This window comes from Egretta garzetta, unplaced genomic scaffold (genome assembly GCF_000687185.1).
Source record: "Egretta garzetta isolate BGI_Z169 unplaced genomic scaffold, ASM68718v1 scaffold33, whole genome shotgun sequence".
NCBI lineage: Eukaryota > Metazoa > Chordata > Aves > Pelecaniformes > Ardeidae > Egretta > Egretta garzetta.
Genome location: NW_009259250.1, coordinates 860,514 through 881,260, shown reverse-complemented (window position 1 = coordinate 881,260; position 20,747 = coordinate 860,514). Strand labels below are relative to the sequence as shown.

Below are 20,747 nucleotides of genomic sequence, written 5' to 3'. Positions count from 1 at the left end.
CTGCCCGGCAGCCCTGCTCCTTTTAAGTGCCATGGTTGTTCATACTCGCTTTTAATAACTACCTACCAGTCAGGTAATTAAGCTTCAGTAAACAGTGATTTTCAAATAGTATCCATGTGTCAAAAGTCACCTCCCTCCCCTTTTTTTTTTCTCTTCCAAAATAATAGTATGTGCTGAGCACTCTGCAACTAGGAAGTCTCATGGTAAAACACCCTCCCACCTTGTAATTACAGGAAAGTTTGCAAGGAAAAAAAAAAACAACAAAACCAAAACATTAAACTCCCTGTTTTTACAGTTGTTAGAGCTAAACCCAGGAAAGGATGAGAACACCTAAGCTCTGCAAGGGCTCAGAAGTAGCTGGTGCAGAGCAATCAGTCCTGGTGGAAGGAAAAGAAGAAAAAAAATCATCAATATTCAGTGTCTGCAGTGCCAGTAAAACTGGCACAGGTGGCAGGGGCACAGGCAGGTGGAGGCTCCTGCTGAGAGGACTCCGGTGGCCTTGGCCCAGAGAGGAGCAGGGATCATCCTTCCTGGGGGAGGTCAGAAAGCCACCAGCGTGTCTGGCTTTCTGTTTTTTACACCTCAAGTTGCTGCTCCTGGGACTCTGAACATTTCTATTGATACCCACAGAACAAAAAAAGAAAACAACCAACTCACAGTAAGATTTTGCCTGAATTCTGGTATGTCGAAGCCAGGGAGAGGCTCACGTTCGCAGACCGTGCCTCCAGCTCTCTCCTGCAGAAAGCACGCTGCACCACCCAGCTTTCAAGGTTTCTGCTCTAATGAATTTATGGACCAGCTCTCAGAAAGGTCTTCTGGAAGGCAGGAAAAGGTGACGCCACCTTGCTCCTGGGCCAGCAGCAACCAGAAACGCTTTGGAAAGGACACTAAGCCATGGCAAACAGAAAAGATGAAGCATTTCATGTCATCTTAACTAAGCCAGCTGACATGCATGCCAGTGCTGTAATGTGGCCTGCACGGGCAGGCGGACAGACCTACAATGCCAAACCTTTGCCAGGGCACCAAAGGCAGCAGGCAGAGTCCCTTAGGGCTTCTTGAAGCATTAACTTCTATACATTAACTATTATGCAGGCAAGGACATTTTCTCTAAGCAACTGACAAGGCCAAATACTAGACACGATTTGCATTAACTGAGTGTTGGTAGGAAAAAAAGTGTCTCTACCAGAAGTAACTTTGCAACTAAGCACCAACCCGAGTAGGCAATGTGTGTAGTAGATGTATCCTCCCACGCCCCTGCCTTCTGGGGTGCCTTTTAAAAACAGAGATCTTTGCAAGTATCCCCAAACAACCTGTTCTCATTTCCCATCTTCCCAGAAAAAAGCTGCAGTGCTTGGTTACCTCCAAAGAGAGAGAGCAGGGAGTTTTAGTATCATCAATGCCACCAGAGATGTGACCAAGTTGTTTGCATCCCTCCTGCTTCAATGTTACTGCACCAGTACCAAGTTATGCAAGACATCCTCCGTGCTGGATCTTCGCAAAGAACCTGACAGCAGAACAAGGCAACAGCTGCCTCCCCGACCTTGGCTTGGTCTGTACAGTTAATCACAGTTGCATTTACACCAAATGTGTATCTGCCTCTGATTGTTCCTAAGCAACTATGCTGACAGCTTAGGGCTCAGTTTGTCAAATTGGTCCCTGAAAAGCTTAAGAGGATCTTGGGCAGGGCAAGGCAGAGGAGGGAGAGTCCTTGCCCAGCTCCGTGTAGGACTGACTTCACCGGCACGTCTCCCTGTCCCGCCACGGACCACCCCATGGACACAAGCAGCCACCTGGGGCAGAGCCAGCAGCTGCAGAGAAAGGCCGGGCACTGCACCCACAGTGCAGGTCCCCACCAGGGTGCTTTTGAGGTGGAAATAGCTGGATTTTCTTTCAAATTACTCATCTATTTCTAGGATGAGAATTTCAGGGGAGTGAAGAGCAGCTGGGGTTTGCTTTTTTAAAGAAAGCTTGCTACATCGGCTAACCCAACCCCTCTCCTGCTACAGACACACATGCATTTCTTCCTCACCTCCCCACCAGCGAGAACCCCAAAACATCTGCTAGAAAAGCTGGGGCAGAAAATGAAAAGAGCCTGAAGTAGGGCAATTTCCATTCATACACCCACTTCACTCTCTTCTCGTGGTCTGTCCCGCACTAGGCACCAATGCACACCCCAGAGAAGGTGGTAAGACAGAGCAATGGGCAGCATGAAGATGGTAGCCACAACGTACAGTAGGATCCATCACAGCCCAACTTCCCCTGTCACGCTGTTCACCTACACCCAACACAGCACCTCCCACATGACTCAAGAGCACAATGCTGTCTTCTAGACGAGTGATATTATGTATTATGTGAATTTACTCCTTAGGTCAGCTCATGATCAACTCTTCCCCCCCCAGAATTCTCTCTCGCAACTGTGGCTTTTGATCACGTCTTCAGTTTTTACCCTGCTAGCTTGCTCTTGCTGTCTCCTCCACAGACCAGGTAGCTGCCCTGCACGGCCTCCCCGGCCCACCGAAACATCTCGTCCCCTCTGCTGCTGTACTACAAAGCAAGCAAGTGCCCTTACCAAACTCCTGGGCTGGCTACATCCTTGCTTTTTTCTTTCTCTAATCAGAAATCTTTTGCAAAATACATCCAGAAACACAGTAGTGAAGTGCGTCATCTTAACTCAGACATTTTACAGTGACTCCTTGTCAACGCCGTGTGAATTCCGGCTTGCAGGCGACAGGGCTGAAGGTGGTCTGTCCTCTTAAAAACCCAGCTCAGCATTTCCTCTAGAGCCCTAAAAGCAACAGAATTACTTGAGAAATACCTGCTCCCATCCCCTCCCCACCTCTTGGGGCTGGCACCAGCTTTCCATGACACTGGGGTGCAGCTCCAGGGACCCGGGGGACACCCACATGCAGGCACAGCATTCCAGGTCTCGGAAGAAGTCAAGGCAACCGCGCCCCTGCTAACACAACCTAAAGCCCATGAGAGCATGGTAGCAGCAAAGCAAAACTCAAACCATGCCAGATGGAAGTGGGAAAGACTTTTTGCCCCGGAAAGACAGCTGAGGGGGGCAGGGGAGTCAGAGTAGTCTGCAAATGGCATGCTACAAACGTACCTTATGAAGGTTAAAAATTTCCTCCCCATGTATTCTCTCTCTTCAACATCTTGTAAGAGCCAAAGATAAAAATATGTAATTTGACCATCTTTTCTGATGGCGCAATGGGTATTTTTCATCTACTATCCCCCTTTCAGAAAACACTCATCGCATCAGGGTTTCCGTTTCCCTTGAGACACCCATTCCTTTCATTTTTCCGTACTACGCTCACTTTTACACAATGTAAACAAACATGTGACAAAAAAAAGTCACTGCAACAAACTGCTATTTTCTCTGGAACTCCCTTGCACACGCTGGTTGAACTAATGACAACACGTGGCACAAGGGCACGCAGTGCGAGCTGTAACAGCCAAACCCTCTGTGGAGAGAAAGCAAACAGCACAGCAGCACACACGCAGCTGATCCTGTGTTCACTCCACAATGTAGCATCTCACATCTGGAAGTCGATCCCAAACTTTCTTCCATCAGCAACCAGCCGCCACACAAGCTTTGCTCTGACAGAAGACCACAAATACGCCACACAAGGATTTAAGACACACTGAGCTGCTTGGCTCTTTTATGTGAGAATAGAAAACAACATTTAAGTTCTGGTACAGAAAGTCAACAGAGATCAGTATCTCCCACCAGCACAGTCTGTTCCAGGCAGCTAAGAAAGAAGTGTTAGGACAAAGCCCAAAGCAGAACCAGTCCGAGCAGAAGTAGGGGAGAAACCTCAGAGGGAAATGCCCAAGAGAAATAGGAACCAAAAATTTACAGCTTTTGATTTTCTTGCTCATTGAGGACAAGAGTTTCTCAAGTTGCTGGAGTTCTAATCAGTGTTAAAACAAAACAAAACAAAACCACACGAAAGAGAAAACCGCAAACCTGGCCGTCAACCCCAAAGACCTGGCTTCCTCAAACTTCCGTTTCTCAACCATCGAACTGAACAAAGGTCTTTCCTCATTTCCCACATTTATTTACTATTTCATATAATATCTCAGCTTAGGAAGCCCTTTGCTTTGCATAGCAAATCAGCTACATTATTTACACTGTGCTCATCACCAAGATCCAGGTGTTCTATCAAGTACATTAACAGAAGTCAGCAAAATCTGACAACGCCACAGAGATTTTTATTTTTCCATAATTAGTCCTCTCAATTATAATATTCATTCCATGGTGAGTAAGGCCAGGGTCAGCATTATCTCCTAATATATTATTAAATCAGTTTTTTTGAGAAGGAATCATATTATTAATTTTTTACCCTGGTGGAATAACTGTTTAACCACAGGTGTGTGCCAGTAGTTCGGCAGTAAGAGCATGTTTAGTTTCTCAAAGCACCATCTGCATTAATAACATTCATTCTCAGTAGCATATTTACAATATAAAACTGATATTGCTCTCTTCATTTATTTTACAAAAACCTTCATGGACAATAAGGATTAATTCTGCAGATCCTTCTCATCTGCCTGCAGCAAAATGAATCAGATTCCCTGAAGTCACCTACTACCAACTCCACCACTCCCTGCCTGGGCTAGCAGACATCCCAGCTGCCCCAAATTCCGCATTTCTGCAATATTTTGCTGAACCAAAGCAAGGCAGCTTCTTGCTCTTTTTCCTCCCCATCTCCAGGATTTACATACATGGCAGGGGTACAACAAAGGTTCCATCAAAGCAATTTCTTTGCCAAGAAAGAGGCGTATGAAGATTTCCTGATCTTTTGCTAGGGAGTCTTGCCTTTTATCAAAACTACAGTCAAATGCCTTATTTAAAAGGCTTCTTATTCCAAGTCAAAAAAACTGTGCACACTGGAGCCCATGCTCTCAGAGCCCTTGGGCACTTCCCACATCAACTTCAGAAGCGATATTCTCACTGTTGGCAAAGCGGCTGTGGAAAAACACAGAGGAACTCTTCTGCTCCGTGTTAAATTTCTTCCACTAAGGAATGGTGGGACTACAGAAAGGCAGCGGCTATGACCAACATTATGGCTTGGGCTCCACCTTACTCCCTGAGTTCTCTCTTGTCTCCCTCTTCTTCAGGATTTTCTAGGATCGCTCCCCACCTGTAAGAACAGCATCTTAGCCGCCAGCCCCACCGTTACAAAAGAACAAGAAAACCCAAACGCCAGTTTGTACACTGAAGAGAAATCGCAGCTCTGTTACTGTCCCTCTTTGCCTGCTGCCCAGCCCTTCCGCACATCCCACTTGTACTCTTCTCCTTGGAGCCCGCTAACCCAGGCACAGATCACCAGGATGCTTCAGTGGTCAACGGCAGTCATCCCAAAGACATTCAGCTCGACCATGAAGACTGCATTGGCAGCAACGCTCCTTTAATCTCCAGAAGTTGGTCCACCTCACTGGTCTGACAACCTCCTATGACTCCATGTGCACTTAGAAAGACAAAAAAAATTACACAAGTTGTTTTCTTGGTTGGTTGGGGTTTTTTTTTGTAAAGGCTTCGCTTTTTGCTGCCCATCAGCACTGCCTCAGCATATTGCACAATGTTTTCTTTATTATAAAAAAAACAAAAACAAAAACGTCTTCTGTATCAGGCAGAAAGAAAGTTTTCTCAGGAGGCTAATGCGTACTATTGTCTGTAATTAGAGGTAAGTGGTTGTTTGTGTGGCCATCAGGAAGTGGGACCTAGTCAAACAAAAACAAAGTGTTATGAATGACTTGTCCAGAAACAGAATCTCTTCTTCCTCCCCCAAAACACACACTTCATTCTTGGGCATCTTGTATGCCCTTTGCCTGGTCTCCCAAACAAAAATTATGCTAATCTGCTTGCCTTCCCTCCTTTACCCCCACTCACATAAACTTGCCTTCTGGCAAACTTCAACCAAATCTGGGAGAAAGGCAAAAGTCTTAAGGGCTACCTACAGGCTTAAATGGGAAAAATAAAAGAAAAATAAAAATCAAGTAGTTGCTAGAGGAGCAATCCTACTGATGTCCAATGAAGGGAAAGGTAAAGACTGCTCAGCTCTTTCATACTGCTTGGCAGTAGCCTGCAGGCTAATCAGTAGCAACACTGAGCCCCTGCAGCATGCAGTGCCTCTTCTTCGGTCAGCAGGCCAAGCAGAAGAATAATCTGCGAGACAGACTGTTGAGGCCTGGAAACACGCGTAATTTTTGTAGCAATGTGAAAATAAAAATAATATAGTAAGGACAATGGAGGGAATGTAGGAGAGAAATCTCCAAGAGACCCCGTTTCATTAATTCAGCTTCTTAGAAAGCACCTTGCTTCCTTACATGTTAGGTTTTCCAACTATTTTAAAAGCTGTTGAATCTCTGCTCATATATATGTCAAGGGGAGGGTATACTGCAAGCATCTTAAATTCTGCTGGGACTGAGTCCCAAAGTTGTCCTTATCATCCATCCTCAGGTAGCTGTACCACTCATTTAATGTTTTCAGAGAAAGTTTTTCTTACTGATGTGGATCTGTAAGAGCCCAGTCTGAAACGGCAAAAAATAACTTCTGCTACAAATCTTCCAAAGCCATGTAAAATTCCTGCAATGTCAAACAAGATTTAATATTGTCACAAGTAGTAAAACTGTACTATTTATAAAAGTATTACAACAAAACTCTAAACGACACTTAAACGGGACACAGTTCAGTAAACCAGTGTGCAAAACACTGAGAAATTAACATAAAAAAGGAAACATCAAGGGTGGGGGGAATTCTAACATTCTGAAACACATCAGTAAAAGCAAAAGCAAAGCTATACAAGCAGATATAATTCCCTCTGCCTGGCTTTCATGGGTGAAAATACATTCTGTAGGACAGAAATACCTACTTTGAAAGAGAGCTCTTAGTTCAAGGTCTCTTTACCATGCTCACTTCAAGTGAAAGCCAAGAAAAGAAATGTAATCAAGATACCCTATTATGTCTTGACTAATAAGTGAATTGTGCCTTTCCAAATTAGTTTATTTTCTTTGAAGGAGCAAATCTTACAGTACATTGACAAGTTACACAAGGAAAATCCTCCCAATTACTTCAGATGGACATTTTATCTCAACTCCTAGCACTGATTTGGCACTGGATTCCAACTATAGGAAATACACAGAATATCAAAAGTCTGTGTGTGTGTGTGTGTATATCTAGCTATATCTCTCCTTACTCTTTCAGAAATAAATAAACTATGCTATAGTTACCAAAAAGGAAACAACAGGCCCTCAGAACAGCAGAAACAGCACACTGGGACACCAAAAATGAGTAGCTTTCATTGCACATTTCAGTGCACACAAATGGGCATTTCATCTTAAACCTGGTAAAGGTTCAGGACGCCACTCTACTTTATCCATAACAATCACCATGACCAAAAAAAAAAATATTCTGGTAGAACTTAAGAGGGAAAGCACCGATACTTACCTGTAGTTGAAAAAATTCCCCCAATAATGCCACAGAGCCTCACCAAGAACTGCCAAAAAGGCATGTGTTCTTCTGTCACTGTCACCATAAGTGAACTGATATCATATTTCATGAATATTCCTGACACCCCATGGCTGCCAGCTGCATGGTTAATTACTCTTTCCTGAAAGAAGAGAGAGAAACACAAGTTGGTCACTTCTTATTAGCCACAAGGAAAACAATCTTACTAGATGTGATGACAAAGACCTACGTAATCAGAGTTAGCAATCAACAGAAGACCAGAGAACATCAAGATAACTTTGACCAGTACCTTCTAAAAGGCAATCATCATTAAACAACAATTTACTTTCCTGGTCACTGGTCTTCTGCGCTGCATACCAATGTTCACGATCAGGCTCTGGTACTATCCTCTCAAGATTTGCTTACATGGTCCTTTAAACAAGGATGTTTTTAACTAGGTTGCTTTTGGCACCTATGACGAAAAGCGCCACAGTCTTGGTCTAGCCTGTGAACTCAAGTGAGTGCACTGATCTAATACAGTGCCTCAACTCTTCCTACTTTACGCGCTGCTATTAATCATTTAAATCAGGATGAGACCTTCAGGAGACATTTAAGCTGTTGAACAGCCTTGGCTATGGCAGTTTTCCCAGAGGGTATATATAAATCTACATACTGCACGGAAGACTCATTAGGCTTCATCCTCCTTCTTCCTTGGAGCATATGTCTAGATTCACATGCCACAGCAGATTTAATTGCTGGTTCTTAAAAGTGTCAGGGAAGACCCTAAACTAGAGCATACCATAATGGAAATTCAGAAGCTTAAGTTAAATTAGACCAATGCCATTTTTTCCCCTCAGTGCATACTTACACATAAGCCATAAATCATTATTTTGATTTTAAAAAAAAAAAAAAAAAAGGGAAAAAGATCAAAATTTCTGGGGTCTGAAAACTGAATACCAGTATCAAGCCTCTATTCAAAATTTCTGTCAGCCAGGTCATTTCAGACAACAGTCAGACAGCAAGAAATACACCTTGATAAAAATAATCACTAACTCACCATGACTACTCTACACAGATCAGATGCCTCAGTCCTAATGTAAGAACTTCTACAGTTTCTTCTCATTTGTCCAAATTCTTAAACCAAAAAGACCCCAAAGAGGAGAGTGTGGCTCTGATTTTTTAAAAAAGGTTTCAGGAGAAAAAAACCTCAGCACTACCTTAAGTTTCTTTCAAAAGTTTGCTATCGTTTTGTTGTTAGTGAAAGGTGTTGATAAATGCACTGCCAAGTAAGTCTGGCTGAAAATACACAAGGGCAGCAGAAAAGAACATAATTGACTGAAGACAAACTCAGCCATGTCCACGCTAACAAGAGCAGAGAAGACAGACAAGCAAGACTGAACAGAAAAGCAATATATCACCACTCCATTTCACCTGTAGATTTAACAATCTGTGCTCAAAACCCATGCACAGTACAGCACAAAAAACCCAGACCACCACTTTGGAAAATAGAGGCTAAGCAACTTCTCCAGTCAGCTAACCTTGACATAAACCATATTGTTTATTTTTCTATCAAAGTAAACAGGATGCCAAAAAAATGTATCAGTTGTGATAACAGGTCACAGAAACTTTGCAATGGTTAAAAAAACAACAACAAAAAACCCCCAGAAGAGTACAGAATGCTTTCTGTATTTCAAAAGCGTACAAACATTCAGCATTAGACGATGGATGACCAGGCATACTAAGAAGGAGGAGAAGACTGAAGGTAGTTAAACACAACCTCACCGTCGGCAAGGGACAAAAAAAATGTTTTTGTTTGTTTGTTTTTCATATATTATTTCCCTAAGCCTTATTGTCTTTTGAGGTCAAATGGTGAAAAAATAACATGAAGTTAAACAGAACACCCAAAACTCCACCCTCAAAAGATCATAGAATCATAGAATGTTTTGGGTTGGAAGGGACCCCTAGAGGTCATCTAGTCCAACCCCCCTGCAGGAGCAGGGACACCCCTAACCAGATCAGGTTGCTCAGAGCCCCAGCCAACCTGGCCTTGAATGCTTCCAGGGATGGGGCCCCACCACCTCTCTGGGTAACCTGTTCCAGTGTTTCACCACCCTCACTGTAAAGAATTTCTTCCTTATATCTAGTCTAAACCTACCCTGGTTTAGTTTAAAACCATTACCCCTTGTCTTGTCACAGCTGGCCCTACTAAAAAGATTTTCCCCATCTTTCCTATAGGCCCCCTTTAGGTATTGAAAGGCCGTAATCAGGTCTCCCCGCAGCCTTCTCTTCTCCAGGCTGAACAAGCCCAACCCCCTCAGCCTGTCCTCATAGCAGAGGTGCTCCAGCCCTCGGATCACGATTCTTTTTCCAGAAACCATTTTGTTCAGCTTCTAGCATCTACTGCTGCAGAAGGTTTAACGGCTGGTTGCTAAAACCTAGTGAAAATAACTAGCCCTGCATCAGATATCAGTGAAGCCTTGCTAGAATTATTTTTTTTTTTAACATAGATAAAAACAGTGTCTCAAACATCAACAATAGTGGAGATGATTCTGTTCACACCTTTCAAACTCTGTTTCCTGGTCTGTTCACCAGGATACGTCTGTTTACATATCCAAGTTTTAGCCATGGCTAGCTGACCACCTTTTTCCAGGTCTGCATATGTGCCTACTCTTATAAAATAAATGCACTAAGTTATTCAGTGTTAACTGTTCTTAATAGCCTTTCCCAGCTCATCTGCTAGGGGTGTTTGGTGTCCAAAGAGAAACACGAACAAGCTTTACAGGCAAGCAGGCTACCTAGTGAGAGCAAGCAAGCGTGCGATGCCACTTCACCTCCACTATTCACCAGCTTTTCTCCTAAGCAACTGTGTTGCAACTTTCTTAAAAAATACATCCCCACAAAAACATTAAAGAGCTAAGACTAACCAGTTAATTGACAGAAACCATCTTTACAGCAGAAGGAGAGAAAAATTTAATACAAGATAAAAAAATGCCGTAAGGAGTAAGATAAGTAGTTGACTCATGTCCAGAAGTTTAAGGAGTGCCTTAGTTATGGCAGAGATTGTGCAGAGAAAACATGAAGCACATTGCTAGACCAGCAGGAGATGGGAGTATATTGCATTATGAAATTCCTCTTCGTTCCTCTCTTTACTCCAGCTTTCACGAGTTTTAGAGCAAACCTTTCCCTTCAGCAGTCTGCATGTCCCAAGTTAAACCTGAAGGCATCACCTCTATCCCATTTCCCCTAGCTATGTATTTTTCAGAAGCACAACATGGAATTGTGAGGAAATAAAGATTTTTCTCCCTTGGAGAACACCACGAACTGTATTACAGTGAACTGCAGCCTAATCTCTGAACTTCCTTTCAACCCAAGGCTTCCTTCTTACCTCTTCCTTTATCTGTCATTTTTAATTAAACTCTTCACACAGATTTTTTTCTTTGGCTTTTGAATAAAAGATCAAAACAGAGTTCAGTGTCTGGAAATGAGACATGTAGCTGGTACACATAAGGCCTTTTTCTTTACAGCAGTCTTTAAAATTAGTACCTTACGATTTGCCCATGTACTACGCTGCAGTAACTACATTCTTTATGGATTCAGAACTAAAAGCCCAGAAGTGGAAGCTCCCTAGTCGGAGAATAATTGAAGTTGGTGGTTCAAAAAATGTGAAACAAGACAGCTGAGAGACAGAGATGCTTTCTGTGTGATTAGTTTTTCATACAAGCTACCTTTGTTTCCTTTTCTAACAGTCCACAACCAAGTTCACGACATTCAGGTGAGCTGTGTTTTTTTGGTTTGCTTACTACATGGATAAAAAGCTAAAAGTGGATTAAATATTTGTAAAGCTACACACAAGATTACAGACCTAGAACTTACAGGATTTCACCACCACCACTAGCATCTAGTGAAGTGGAAATGTCTGGATATCTCTCATTAATTCTAATATCAGACTCCAGATCTACGGATGCAAAACACTAATGCAGGAAGTTATCGTGTGTCACCAAGCATATATATTTTACCATCAGTATTACATTATTTACAGATAAATCTAGTGCACTGGAACATTCTACAAAGAGTCTCTTCACGCTAGAGGAGTTTTCAAAACCATGGTACAACTAAGTGTATGTTTTCACATTCAAACTTTTTTTAAGAACAATCACTGTTAGATTTTTCTCCGCATGGTTTTCTCTTACTTCTACTTACCCTTTCTGTCACCGAAAATTGATGAGTTTCTGCTGAAATTTTATACGTATGGAGTTTGGTTGGCACAACTGTGATAAAATATTGGAACATCTGGTTGTCTAGAAGAAAACAAATCTCACTGTTGAATTAAGTACAGAGTCAAAGACCATCTGAGAGATTCACAAATAAATCAAACAAGTAACATTTAGAACAGTTAATCAGCTAAACATTTACACTAGGGACATTCTTCAAGGCGTCCCTGCACTGCCAGAACTACTTCAGCACCATCAGCATGAACAAAGTTAGTTTCCATGGGCAAGGTCTATGTCATATTTGTACTCAGAGAAATTTACTTTTTACCCATGTAATGAAAAGATTCATTAAGGTTAGGTCACTCATAGCTTCAAATGAAATGCATAGATAGTGTTTTTCAGGACACCAGAACTGAACAGGTTTCACAGTCACATTTCGCATGATACCTGTATCCTGACAGTGGTTTGAATAGATTTTAGCCACCAAATTTCCTTTACAATGCTGGAAGCCCTTCTAAACTGGTTATGGTTTTTCTGTTGATTAGACAGACTTCCAGAGAATTCTTCTAGAGCAATCAGCATGCTTATGTATTTATGATTACTATGTCTTCATGCAATTCCCTAAGAGAATGAACACCAATAGACTGGAGCAATTTGTTTCAACTACCCTAAACCATTCTGGCTGGAACAGCCAACAGACTGACTGGCTTTGAGACAAGAGCAGCTTTAGAATGTTCTAGGGATCACTCTCACAGGGAACGCAAGTCAGAGGATGAGGCGTGGGCAGCACTGTAAAGAAGGTTACTATACTCCTTCATTTATGCATGAGGAAACAAAGTGATGCACAAACCCTTCCTGTAGTAGCCTCACAAAATACACCATGGAAACGACAAACAAAATATAGGAATAGAGTCCAAGACTCCTGATGCTATTTTTTTCTTTAAACCAAATTAAGATTTATTTTTCCCCATTATGACAACAATTATCTATGAATCCCCTCTGCAGCATTCTGCTGCAAAATTCTTTGCAATATGTTCAGACATACTGTAACTTCAACGTAACACAAATCTGGAAGAAACTGCACATTAACTTCAAGGAAAACAGTGAAGTGCAGTGATACTGATATTAAAAAGAAATCACCCATTTATGATGCCATGTAGGTAATAGAACAGTGCATTGCTTGCTACCAAATTTAGCAGGGCATGCTGTTTATAAATCACAACATTCATGAAACACAGTAATATTTTAAATGTAATTAGTGGAAAAATAGAGAAAACTATGCTTTTTTTAAACACACAACACTTACGATCTGATGCTATTTTTTCTGTTCCATCCAAAGGATTAATAATTCCAGGAATAAGCTCTCCAAATGACAAATGATCTATTCTATGAGAGAAGTTATAGGCTGAAAGACAATACAGAGGAATGAAACAACAATTTTTAAGTACGAGATCCTGTACTCTTCTCAGAGAAAAAGATGCATCCATTTCTCACATTGGAAAATGCATTAATTAGAATATTTCAAACACTGCTGTGCATTTCATTGGCTTTGTGCCTGTGACTATACCAATATATCTACATACGTGTTTCAAATAAAACTGAAATCCAAAATATTTCTTAAAGAAATTGAATTCATCTAGAAAAGAATTTCTAAACCAAATTGTAACTCTTATCTTAATCAACCCTGGAGCTGAAGAGAGTTAAAATTTCATAACAGGAAATTTCTAGTTGGCAAAATACTGAAGTTATTCTACAGTTCAGGTTCCTGTGTGTAATGGTATTAAAAGACTAAAATTTCATAAATGAAATGTACAGAGGAAGCATAAAGCAACTGCCAAGTTATTACATAGCTTGATTTTGCAAAGGTATTTAAGCTCTCTAATATTATACACTTGTGTTGACATGAATTCATGGGCAGACACTTGGAGGTTTAACTAGCACAAAGTTCATTTTTCACAGTAAGTCACCCTTGTCTCACAGTAAGTCCGGCAGCAAGGCACATTTAGTATCTAGACTCATAACCTAAAAATTAAGTTTCTAGGACAAAGGTCAGAAATTTTTAACCTTATAAAAACATATTTTGCAGGGGATAAGTAGTTTGGACTGAAATACAGGAATTTCATATGGTATCTGAGTCACAACAAAATACATCTGAGATTCCTGTGTTATCATTACTGTAGAAGCAACCTAAAGATAATACTAATACTGTTAAACATATGAAAGTAAGTCACTACTGAGCCGTAACATTGTGTAGAATATTCTTCTGCTAGAACGTCTTCACAACAGCAACCTACACTAGCATATGTATTGCTGAATAAAATTATACTTGTTCATATGGAGATGACAGAAAACTTACACTCGTGGCTTACAAGGGCTGCCAAGTGTGCATGGCCTCGAGGGTGTGGTATTGCCCTAAAGAAAGCAAGATTTGTTTTATGAAAAATTTGTTTAATTAATCCACACAAGAGACAATTTTCCTGAACAGGACTATGTAGAAAAATTACCTCTCCCCCTCTATTGCAATAAATACTTTATAGAGATATATAAAAAAATACATGTGCATGTTATACATATATACATTTAAATATATATAATACATATATAGGTTTTACAAACTTTCATATATATAAAAATTGCATGTATCTGTATTAAAAAACTATGACATTTTTATTACTGCCAAGTACAGACAGCCTGAATGACAAGGTACAGGAATACTACTCATGAAAACCCTCTTACACAAAACTAGCATCTTGCCTTTTGGGGAATCTCAAAACCACACCAAGTCACTAGGCTACTAGAAGAGCCACCAAGGCTTACCACATGAAAAGCTGCAGAGCTGCTCAAGTGCCTAACGAAAACTTCACCGTACTTGTTCTATGACTAAACTATGCTCTGTATTTGCTCCCTGGCTAAGCAAGTTAACTTTGGGTCTGGGTATTTGTTTGTAGTCCTGCAAAGAAAATACAATGCAGAGCCTGGTAACAGTGCAAAGAGGGAGGGAAAAAAGTGCAACTCTGTCTAGAAAGTAAAACAGTCTCTCAGCCACACTTGATCCCTACCAGTCCAGCCAATAATGCAGGAAACTGTCCCTACTTAGCTTAAGTTAAATCGTTACCAAATGCATGTAAGTTTTGGACAAACAGAAGGTGAAAAAAGACAATGAGGCCAGTTAAGATAGGACTACAATAAATAACCAGGCAATAAGGTACAAAGGCAGCCAGTGAGAAAAGACATAAAAAAAAAAAAAAAAACCCAAAAAAACCCCACACAATCTACAAGAAGAGAAAGAACAATTTAGCAGAAGTACAAACGTAATGATGAACAAAAGGAAGCAAAGGAAAGCAAAAGATTATTCAGGGTTGCAGAACCCGAGACAGGAAGAGAGAAGTGATGGCAATACAGCTGAAAGGCTGAAACGATCAGCTCTGAAAAGGGCTTAAGAAGTTGGACATCTAGGGGCAAATCAGAGAGGTGGCACAAGACCAGACAGAAGTGACACTTGGAGAAATAGCCACACAAAGACAGCAGCCGGAATTACACGTGGATAAATTAGAGAGTACAGACTGCATGCCACAATCTCTGGTGACACAGGTGGCAGGAAGACAAGTGAAGACAGCAGAGCTGGAGAGCACAGAGAACAGTTAACACAAGTTTGGATGCAGTTAATACCACTGCCAATGCATACCAGAAAGTCTCTCCTCAAATCAAGATGAGCTGGCATATAGCTCCCTAACTATGGTTCTATAACTACGTTATCTCAGCACTGAAATGGCACTATCTACGCTTCATCCACGTTAGTGAGCTGTGTACCAACAGAAAGAAGTTTGGACAGGCCCAGAGAATGGAGGCAAGTACAAGCAGTCCACTCCATGTCACACATTTAGGCAGGACCTATTTTCAAGAGTTTTCATCCTGTAAGACACTGGAATTCATAACAACTACATTGCATGCAACAAGGCACTGCGCTGTTTTAGTAACTTATGGAGAAATTTGTTTTTTAACTGTGCAAGAAAAAGATACCACATAGAAAATAATACCAAGCATGCATATGGAAAGGTTAATAAAAACCAGTTATTAACTCAAAAGTGTAAAAGCATACACACACATACATGCACTATATAAAATGTAGAAGTTTTCTGGTTTTGTGTTGTTTTGTTTTTTTTTTTTTTATTTTCAGGAATTGAACAGAACATACTTGCCCACAGTTATGTGAAAGTTCCCTGCCACTTTATTGACATAGAGATGACCGTGAATTCTGCATGCATCTGGAGACTGTAATGAGTTATCTTCCCTGTTCAAACACAGCAACACAAAGAGTACTTGAGAACATTCACTAACAGAAGTAACAGCAGTACAGTTAGATTTCTTCTTCCTAGCATAAAGATACAGCATTATCATCTACCTCTCCTTAGCGTATTCTTCTGAATTACAGTAGGGGTGGCGGAAGGGGAAGAATCTAATAAAGGTCAGTCTGATGAAACCAATAAGCTTTCATTCATACTTGCATTCGGAGATCTGGCCTACAAAGCTAACTTATGATATCTGAATATGTGAACAGAAAACGTAAGACCTTAAGTATATATCGCTGCCCTGGGGATTTTTTTTTTTCAATTACATCTACCAAAAATGGTTTGTTGGGCAAGTTTTAATGCTACAATGAACGTAAAATATATTAGTCACACTAACAACACTGTAGCAAGAACAGCTTTCAGCATTTATTTTTTATGGAACTGTCTTCTTCGCACACTTGTTGGGATGTCCACAACTCAGAACATATTCCCAAATCCGCTCCTTAGAGGGAGATTAAAAAAAAAAATTTTAAGCACATCTCAAGCATAAATACCATCTCAAATACTGCACTAACAAGTATCATAGAGGCACAGAAGGACTTAATGAATTTGAAGACATCAACTAAACGAGAAAAAAAAAAGATTTTTTGAGCCCTCTTTAGCCTTGCCTTAGGAAGAAAGGATGTATGTAGTCCTCAAATAAGGAGATTACAACATGGAAAGCACATACAGCGTTTTTAGTGTTCATTTTGTTTTATTTATGGCTTGCCTTAGTGGGGTTTGCTTGTTTGTTTTTAAGGGGAAAGGAATTTCAGCTTTCATGTAGAAAACATTTTCCCCTGGGGGAGGCGGGGAAATCACGTAGCATCTAGATTCAGGCAGACCAAGCCTTCTATGTATTAGTGTCTCAGTGTTTTGTGGGTAGCTGGAATAAAGTGTAAACAAGGTTTCTCCATACAATTTTAACAGTGCTATCTTAGACCAGGACATTTACTAGCAAAACACATTTTTATTCAAAGGTTGATTCTTTTAAAACCATAAAGTCACAGCTAATAGCAGGACTTTTAAAACAAGTTGCTGGACAGAAAGATATTCTTTCATTTAAAAAAAAAAAAACCCAAAACTCCTGTTTATTATTGCTTTGGCATTACTAATTCACATTAAAAAGGAAGCATCAGATAAAATGGACTAAAAAGGTGTGTGTATATATTTATGTATGTGTCTGTATTATGTATACATATATAGGTATAAATACACAGACAAAACTGGAAGCCTTCTCCAGGTTGGAAATCCCAGAGGTTTTCATAAAACAACAGCTCTCCAAAGCAAGTCTCAAGTATACTATTTTAAAATGCAATAAAAAGCAGTAAGGCCTTCCTTTCTTACACCTCATCTTATGGAAAAAAAAAAAATCATAACCACAATAAAACGTGAAGTCTAATTAAATAGGGCAAAGGAGAGGGGAATGACAACGCAACATCCCAATTTTTCTTACCGTGGCGGCAGTGCTGTGGAACCGCTTTTAAAAGCACTTTTGAATATCACATCTTGAAGAGAGTGTTCTTCCTGAAGCCTACTCTGAATTAGCTGTAGCATCCTAAAGATTACACAGGTAAGTGTGAAAGCATGCAACAGTAAAACAAAAAATAACATCACAATTAATTATCAGCTTCAGTTGCAGATTATAAATTGAGAAGTTAGCAAGGTTTGTGTCAGTATTAAAGTGTTACAATAAAAACTTTGAGAATTATATTTTATAGAGAGCTTAAAGCTCTGGTGTCCACAGCAGTGTGCTACCAAAACACCAAAACTAGGCAGACTCCCACATAAGCTCCAGGTTCTATTACAAGACTATCAGTATAGCAATCACAGACACAACAAGCTATTCCAGTTCAAATGATAATCAGCGTGTCAATTCAGTTATATGAAAGACTCAAACTCATTTGCTTCCACAAGAATGTGCCAATTTGTTACTGGTTCAGCTTTGACATTAAGATATCAAGCTATCTGTGTTGTGCATCTGAATCCATGACTAAAACTTGTGCTATCAAGCATTCATTTGGAAATATAAGTCGAGTGAGTCCATACATCTTGGCTTGCAACTGCATGACCCAATTTCACAAATAAGTCCAAAGCCAATTTTTTCCATAGCAGAGATCTCAAATCATGAGAAAAGCAAAGTAAATTAGTATCTTTTCACAGGTCGCACTCTTGAATTACAAGCAGAAGCTGTTAGACTCGAGACATCATTCTGTCATGCGACTCTGGTGTACCTCTAAGTCACTTCCAGTACAAACAATACAAACCACAGGCATGCACCTCAGTGCTTTACCTTTGCCATTCTTTTTGTTGCGGGCTGAGATCAAATACTACCTGAAACAAAAATGACACCTGTAATAAAATGTGCAGGAAGCATTGAAGTCCCATCCACGAAACCCAAAAGAGAACTGGGGTGTAGGAAGGAGTGGGGAGTTACAATCAACTTCATGCTTGGTACCACATACTGGAGTTTTTGAAAGGACTTTGCATTGTAAATAATACATTTAGTGTTCAAGCACAGAAATTCCTGTCCCTCCCCCACCCCTGAATTATTCACTTGTTTGCATTTATAACTTCAGCATCATTTCCTAAAGATCTCTTAAGTAAAGTCAGCAGTCTCTGCCCTTCTAGCCTTTGACTAACATGGGCTAGAAGCAGCAGTAAGTGGCAATTTAATTCTAACTGATATAACTGGCATGTATGGGTTTGATGCAAAAAGCAGAGGAGCAACCTTTGAAAGGCAAGAGTCCAGGTGCAGATTGTTTATTTTCTAGGCCTTAACTTCCATCAGCACAAGAATATCACCAGCAACATCTGTGCACCAAATTAAAATCTATATATTGTTAACACTGATGTGCTCCAGACAGTAAATTCAACTGCAGTGCTCAAACCTACCCAGAGCTATGGCCAAAAGATATCAAGTATAGAAAGAGGAAACTTCCTAAGATTATAAACACTGGGGCAACTGCTAGCATGCAGCAGCTACAGCAGCACAGAGATGACTGTCCAGACAAAAGGAAGTGTTTTCCTTAGAACAAACAAACAAACCCAAGCTCCTTCCCCTTCCCAAGCGCATCCTTTCATTCAGCCACCTCTTCCTGCTCACACACACAAGTAGCAATTTGGACAAAACTGTTATAATTTGGAATATGGTTCAGTTATTAGAGAATGCAATAATTACAGCATGAAGTTACATTCTCTAATAGGTTTTCTGTAAATGATAAATTACTTTCACACAGCATAATTACTTCAAAGCTTATTGTATTATGCAAGCAAAACCACTTTAAGAGCATAAGCTTACACAGTTACAGAGCCTTCAGTTCACAATACAGAAATTAAAAGGATACTAACCCAATTTACAGTTTTTAATGCCATTCCATATAATGAGGATATCATGGTGACTATCTGACCCTTTTAGAATCATAGTATTCTTCTAGTTAAAAAGCAGTTACATCAATTCTCTTTTTATGAGAGCTCTGATAGTTCTCCTTCCACATCAAATCCTGTTAGCATTTATCCCTGCAATTTGCACGTGTAAAAATAACTAGCTGTAGAAATCACTAGCTTCTTAAGAAGCACTGATCTGGGAGTCTGCTGTATTCAAACCTGCTGTATTTGCAGAGAGTGAACACGCAGAAATCCCAGTGCTAGCCTTTTTCCCTAGGAGATGCCTGGAGTAAGCACTGCAGACCTCACTCAAGGATCAGACAATACTTGGGGAGGTTCTGTGCAGCCCAATTGCAGGGAAAAAAATACAAGCAAGCAAGCAAGCCAGCCCAACAGTGTTCTGCATCAAGTAAAGAGCAATTCCCTTTTTAAATAAAAGGTAAGAATCAACTTACTGGTTCATAGATTAGCCCATCTGCAGAAGCAACCATTGTTTCTGCTAAATCCAGAACATCAGCCCCCACATCTATTTTAAACAAGGAGAAAAATACTTAGAGTCATACAGATGACCATAAACAAATGAAAAAGTTCAAGCTCAAATGAAGTTTCACAGGACAGCAGTAAACTTTCAGTATAAGTTAGTGTTCCTTGTTAACAAAGTCCAAAACAGAAGAAAAACAAATCTGGCAAGAAGCAGATTACTGGGAGGTAGGGGGAAACCACAGAATCCTGCTTTTCAACCTATCATATCACGGTGTCATCAACTGATGCACAGTGATCAGAAACAAACTTTTCAGATTTGCAACATTTCCTCACTGATGTAACACCTTTAGAGATGTTGTATGAACAACACACACAAGCTTTCTAGGATCTGCTATGCGTAAATATTTCTCCTGTTTCATAAGCACTGAATCCAAAGCAAGGCTAGTCAAAAGGGAGGATAAAGTTTTGTTTATTTCTCAAATTTAAAGAAAAAGAATAAAATCAGCATAAAAAATTCTGAAAATTCTAACTGGAAAATAACTGAAAACGATAAAAATAAATTTTAAGAGTAAGAAGGGATGACCAGTGAATTAATACTTGTGAGATAAACACAAACTGTATGGTACTGATGTACCATACAGTTAATGAAAGGTCTAACCTAGCCAAAAAAGTGAGGCTTGAAGATTTGCTTGCACTTCTGGTAGAAGTAGTATTCCCTTTCTTTCTCAGTCCAGGACAACCAAAACTAGTCCATACAAATAATGGTTCATTACCTAAATGATGTCAAAAGAATAGTAAACATTGTCTTTAAATGGGAAGGCATCCCTATGTTTATGAGGAGGATGAAACTACCCGGTGGTTCCGGTATTGTTAAACAATAGACCC

The 20,747-nt window shown here is 40.2% G+C and overlaps 1 protein-coding gene across 3 annotated transcripts in view; it reads right to left on the bottom strand.

Moving 5' to 3' along the window:
• Positions 1-464: 464 nt before the first annotated feature.
• ERGIC2 (ERGIC and golgi 2) overlaps positions 465-20,747 on the bottom strand; it is a 27,930-nt gene continuing 7,647 nt past the window's right edge. For 2 of the 3 annotated variants that reach the window (XM_009636067.2, XM_035891666.1), the window contains exons 5-14: positions 19,835-19,905; positions 18,286-18,326; positions 17,449-17,550; positions 15,860-15,955; positions 14,021-14,076; positions 12,971-13,069; positions 11,654-11,751; positions 7,454-7,616; positions 6,513-6,592; positions 466-5,727 (exon numbers count right to left, since the gene is read on the bottom strand). In XM_009636067.2, coding sequence (XP_009634362.1) covers positions 5,662-5,727; positions 6,513-6,592; positions 7,454-7,616; positions 11,654-11,751; positions 12,971-13,069; positions 14,021-14,076; positions 15,860-15,955; positions 17,449-17,550; positions 18,286-18,326; positions 19,835-19,905 — 872 coding nt within the window. In that variant the 3' untranslated portion in view covers positions 466-5,661. Of the gene's footprint in view, positions 5,728-6,512; positions 6,593-7,453; positions 7,617-11,653; positions 11,752-12,970; positions 13,070-14,020; positions 14,077-15,859; positions 15,956-17,448; positions 17,551-18,285; positions 18,327-19,834; positions 19,906-20,747 lie in introns of all 3 variants that reach the window. The other variant, XM_035891667.1, reaches the window with a different exon arrangement.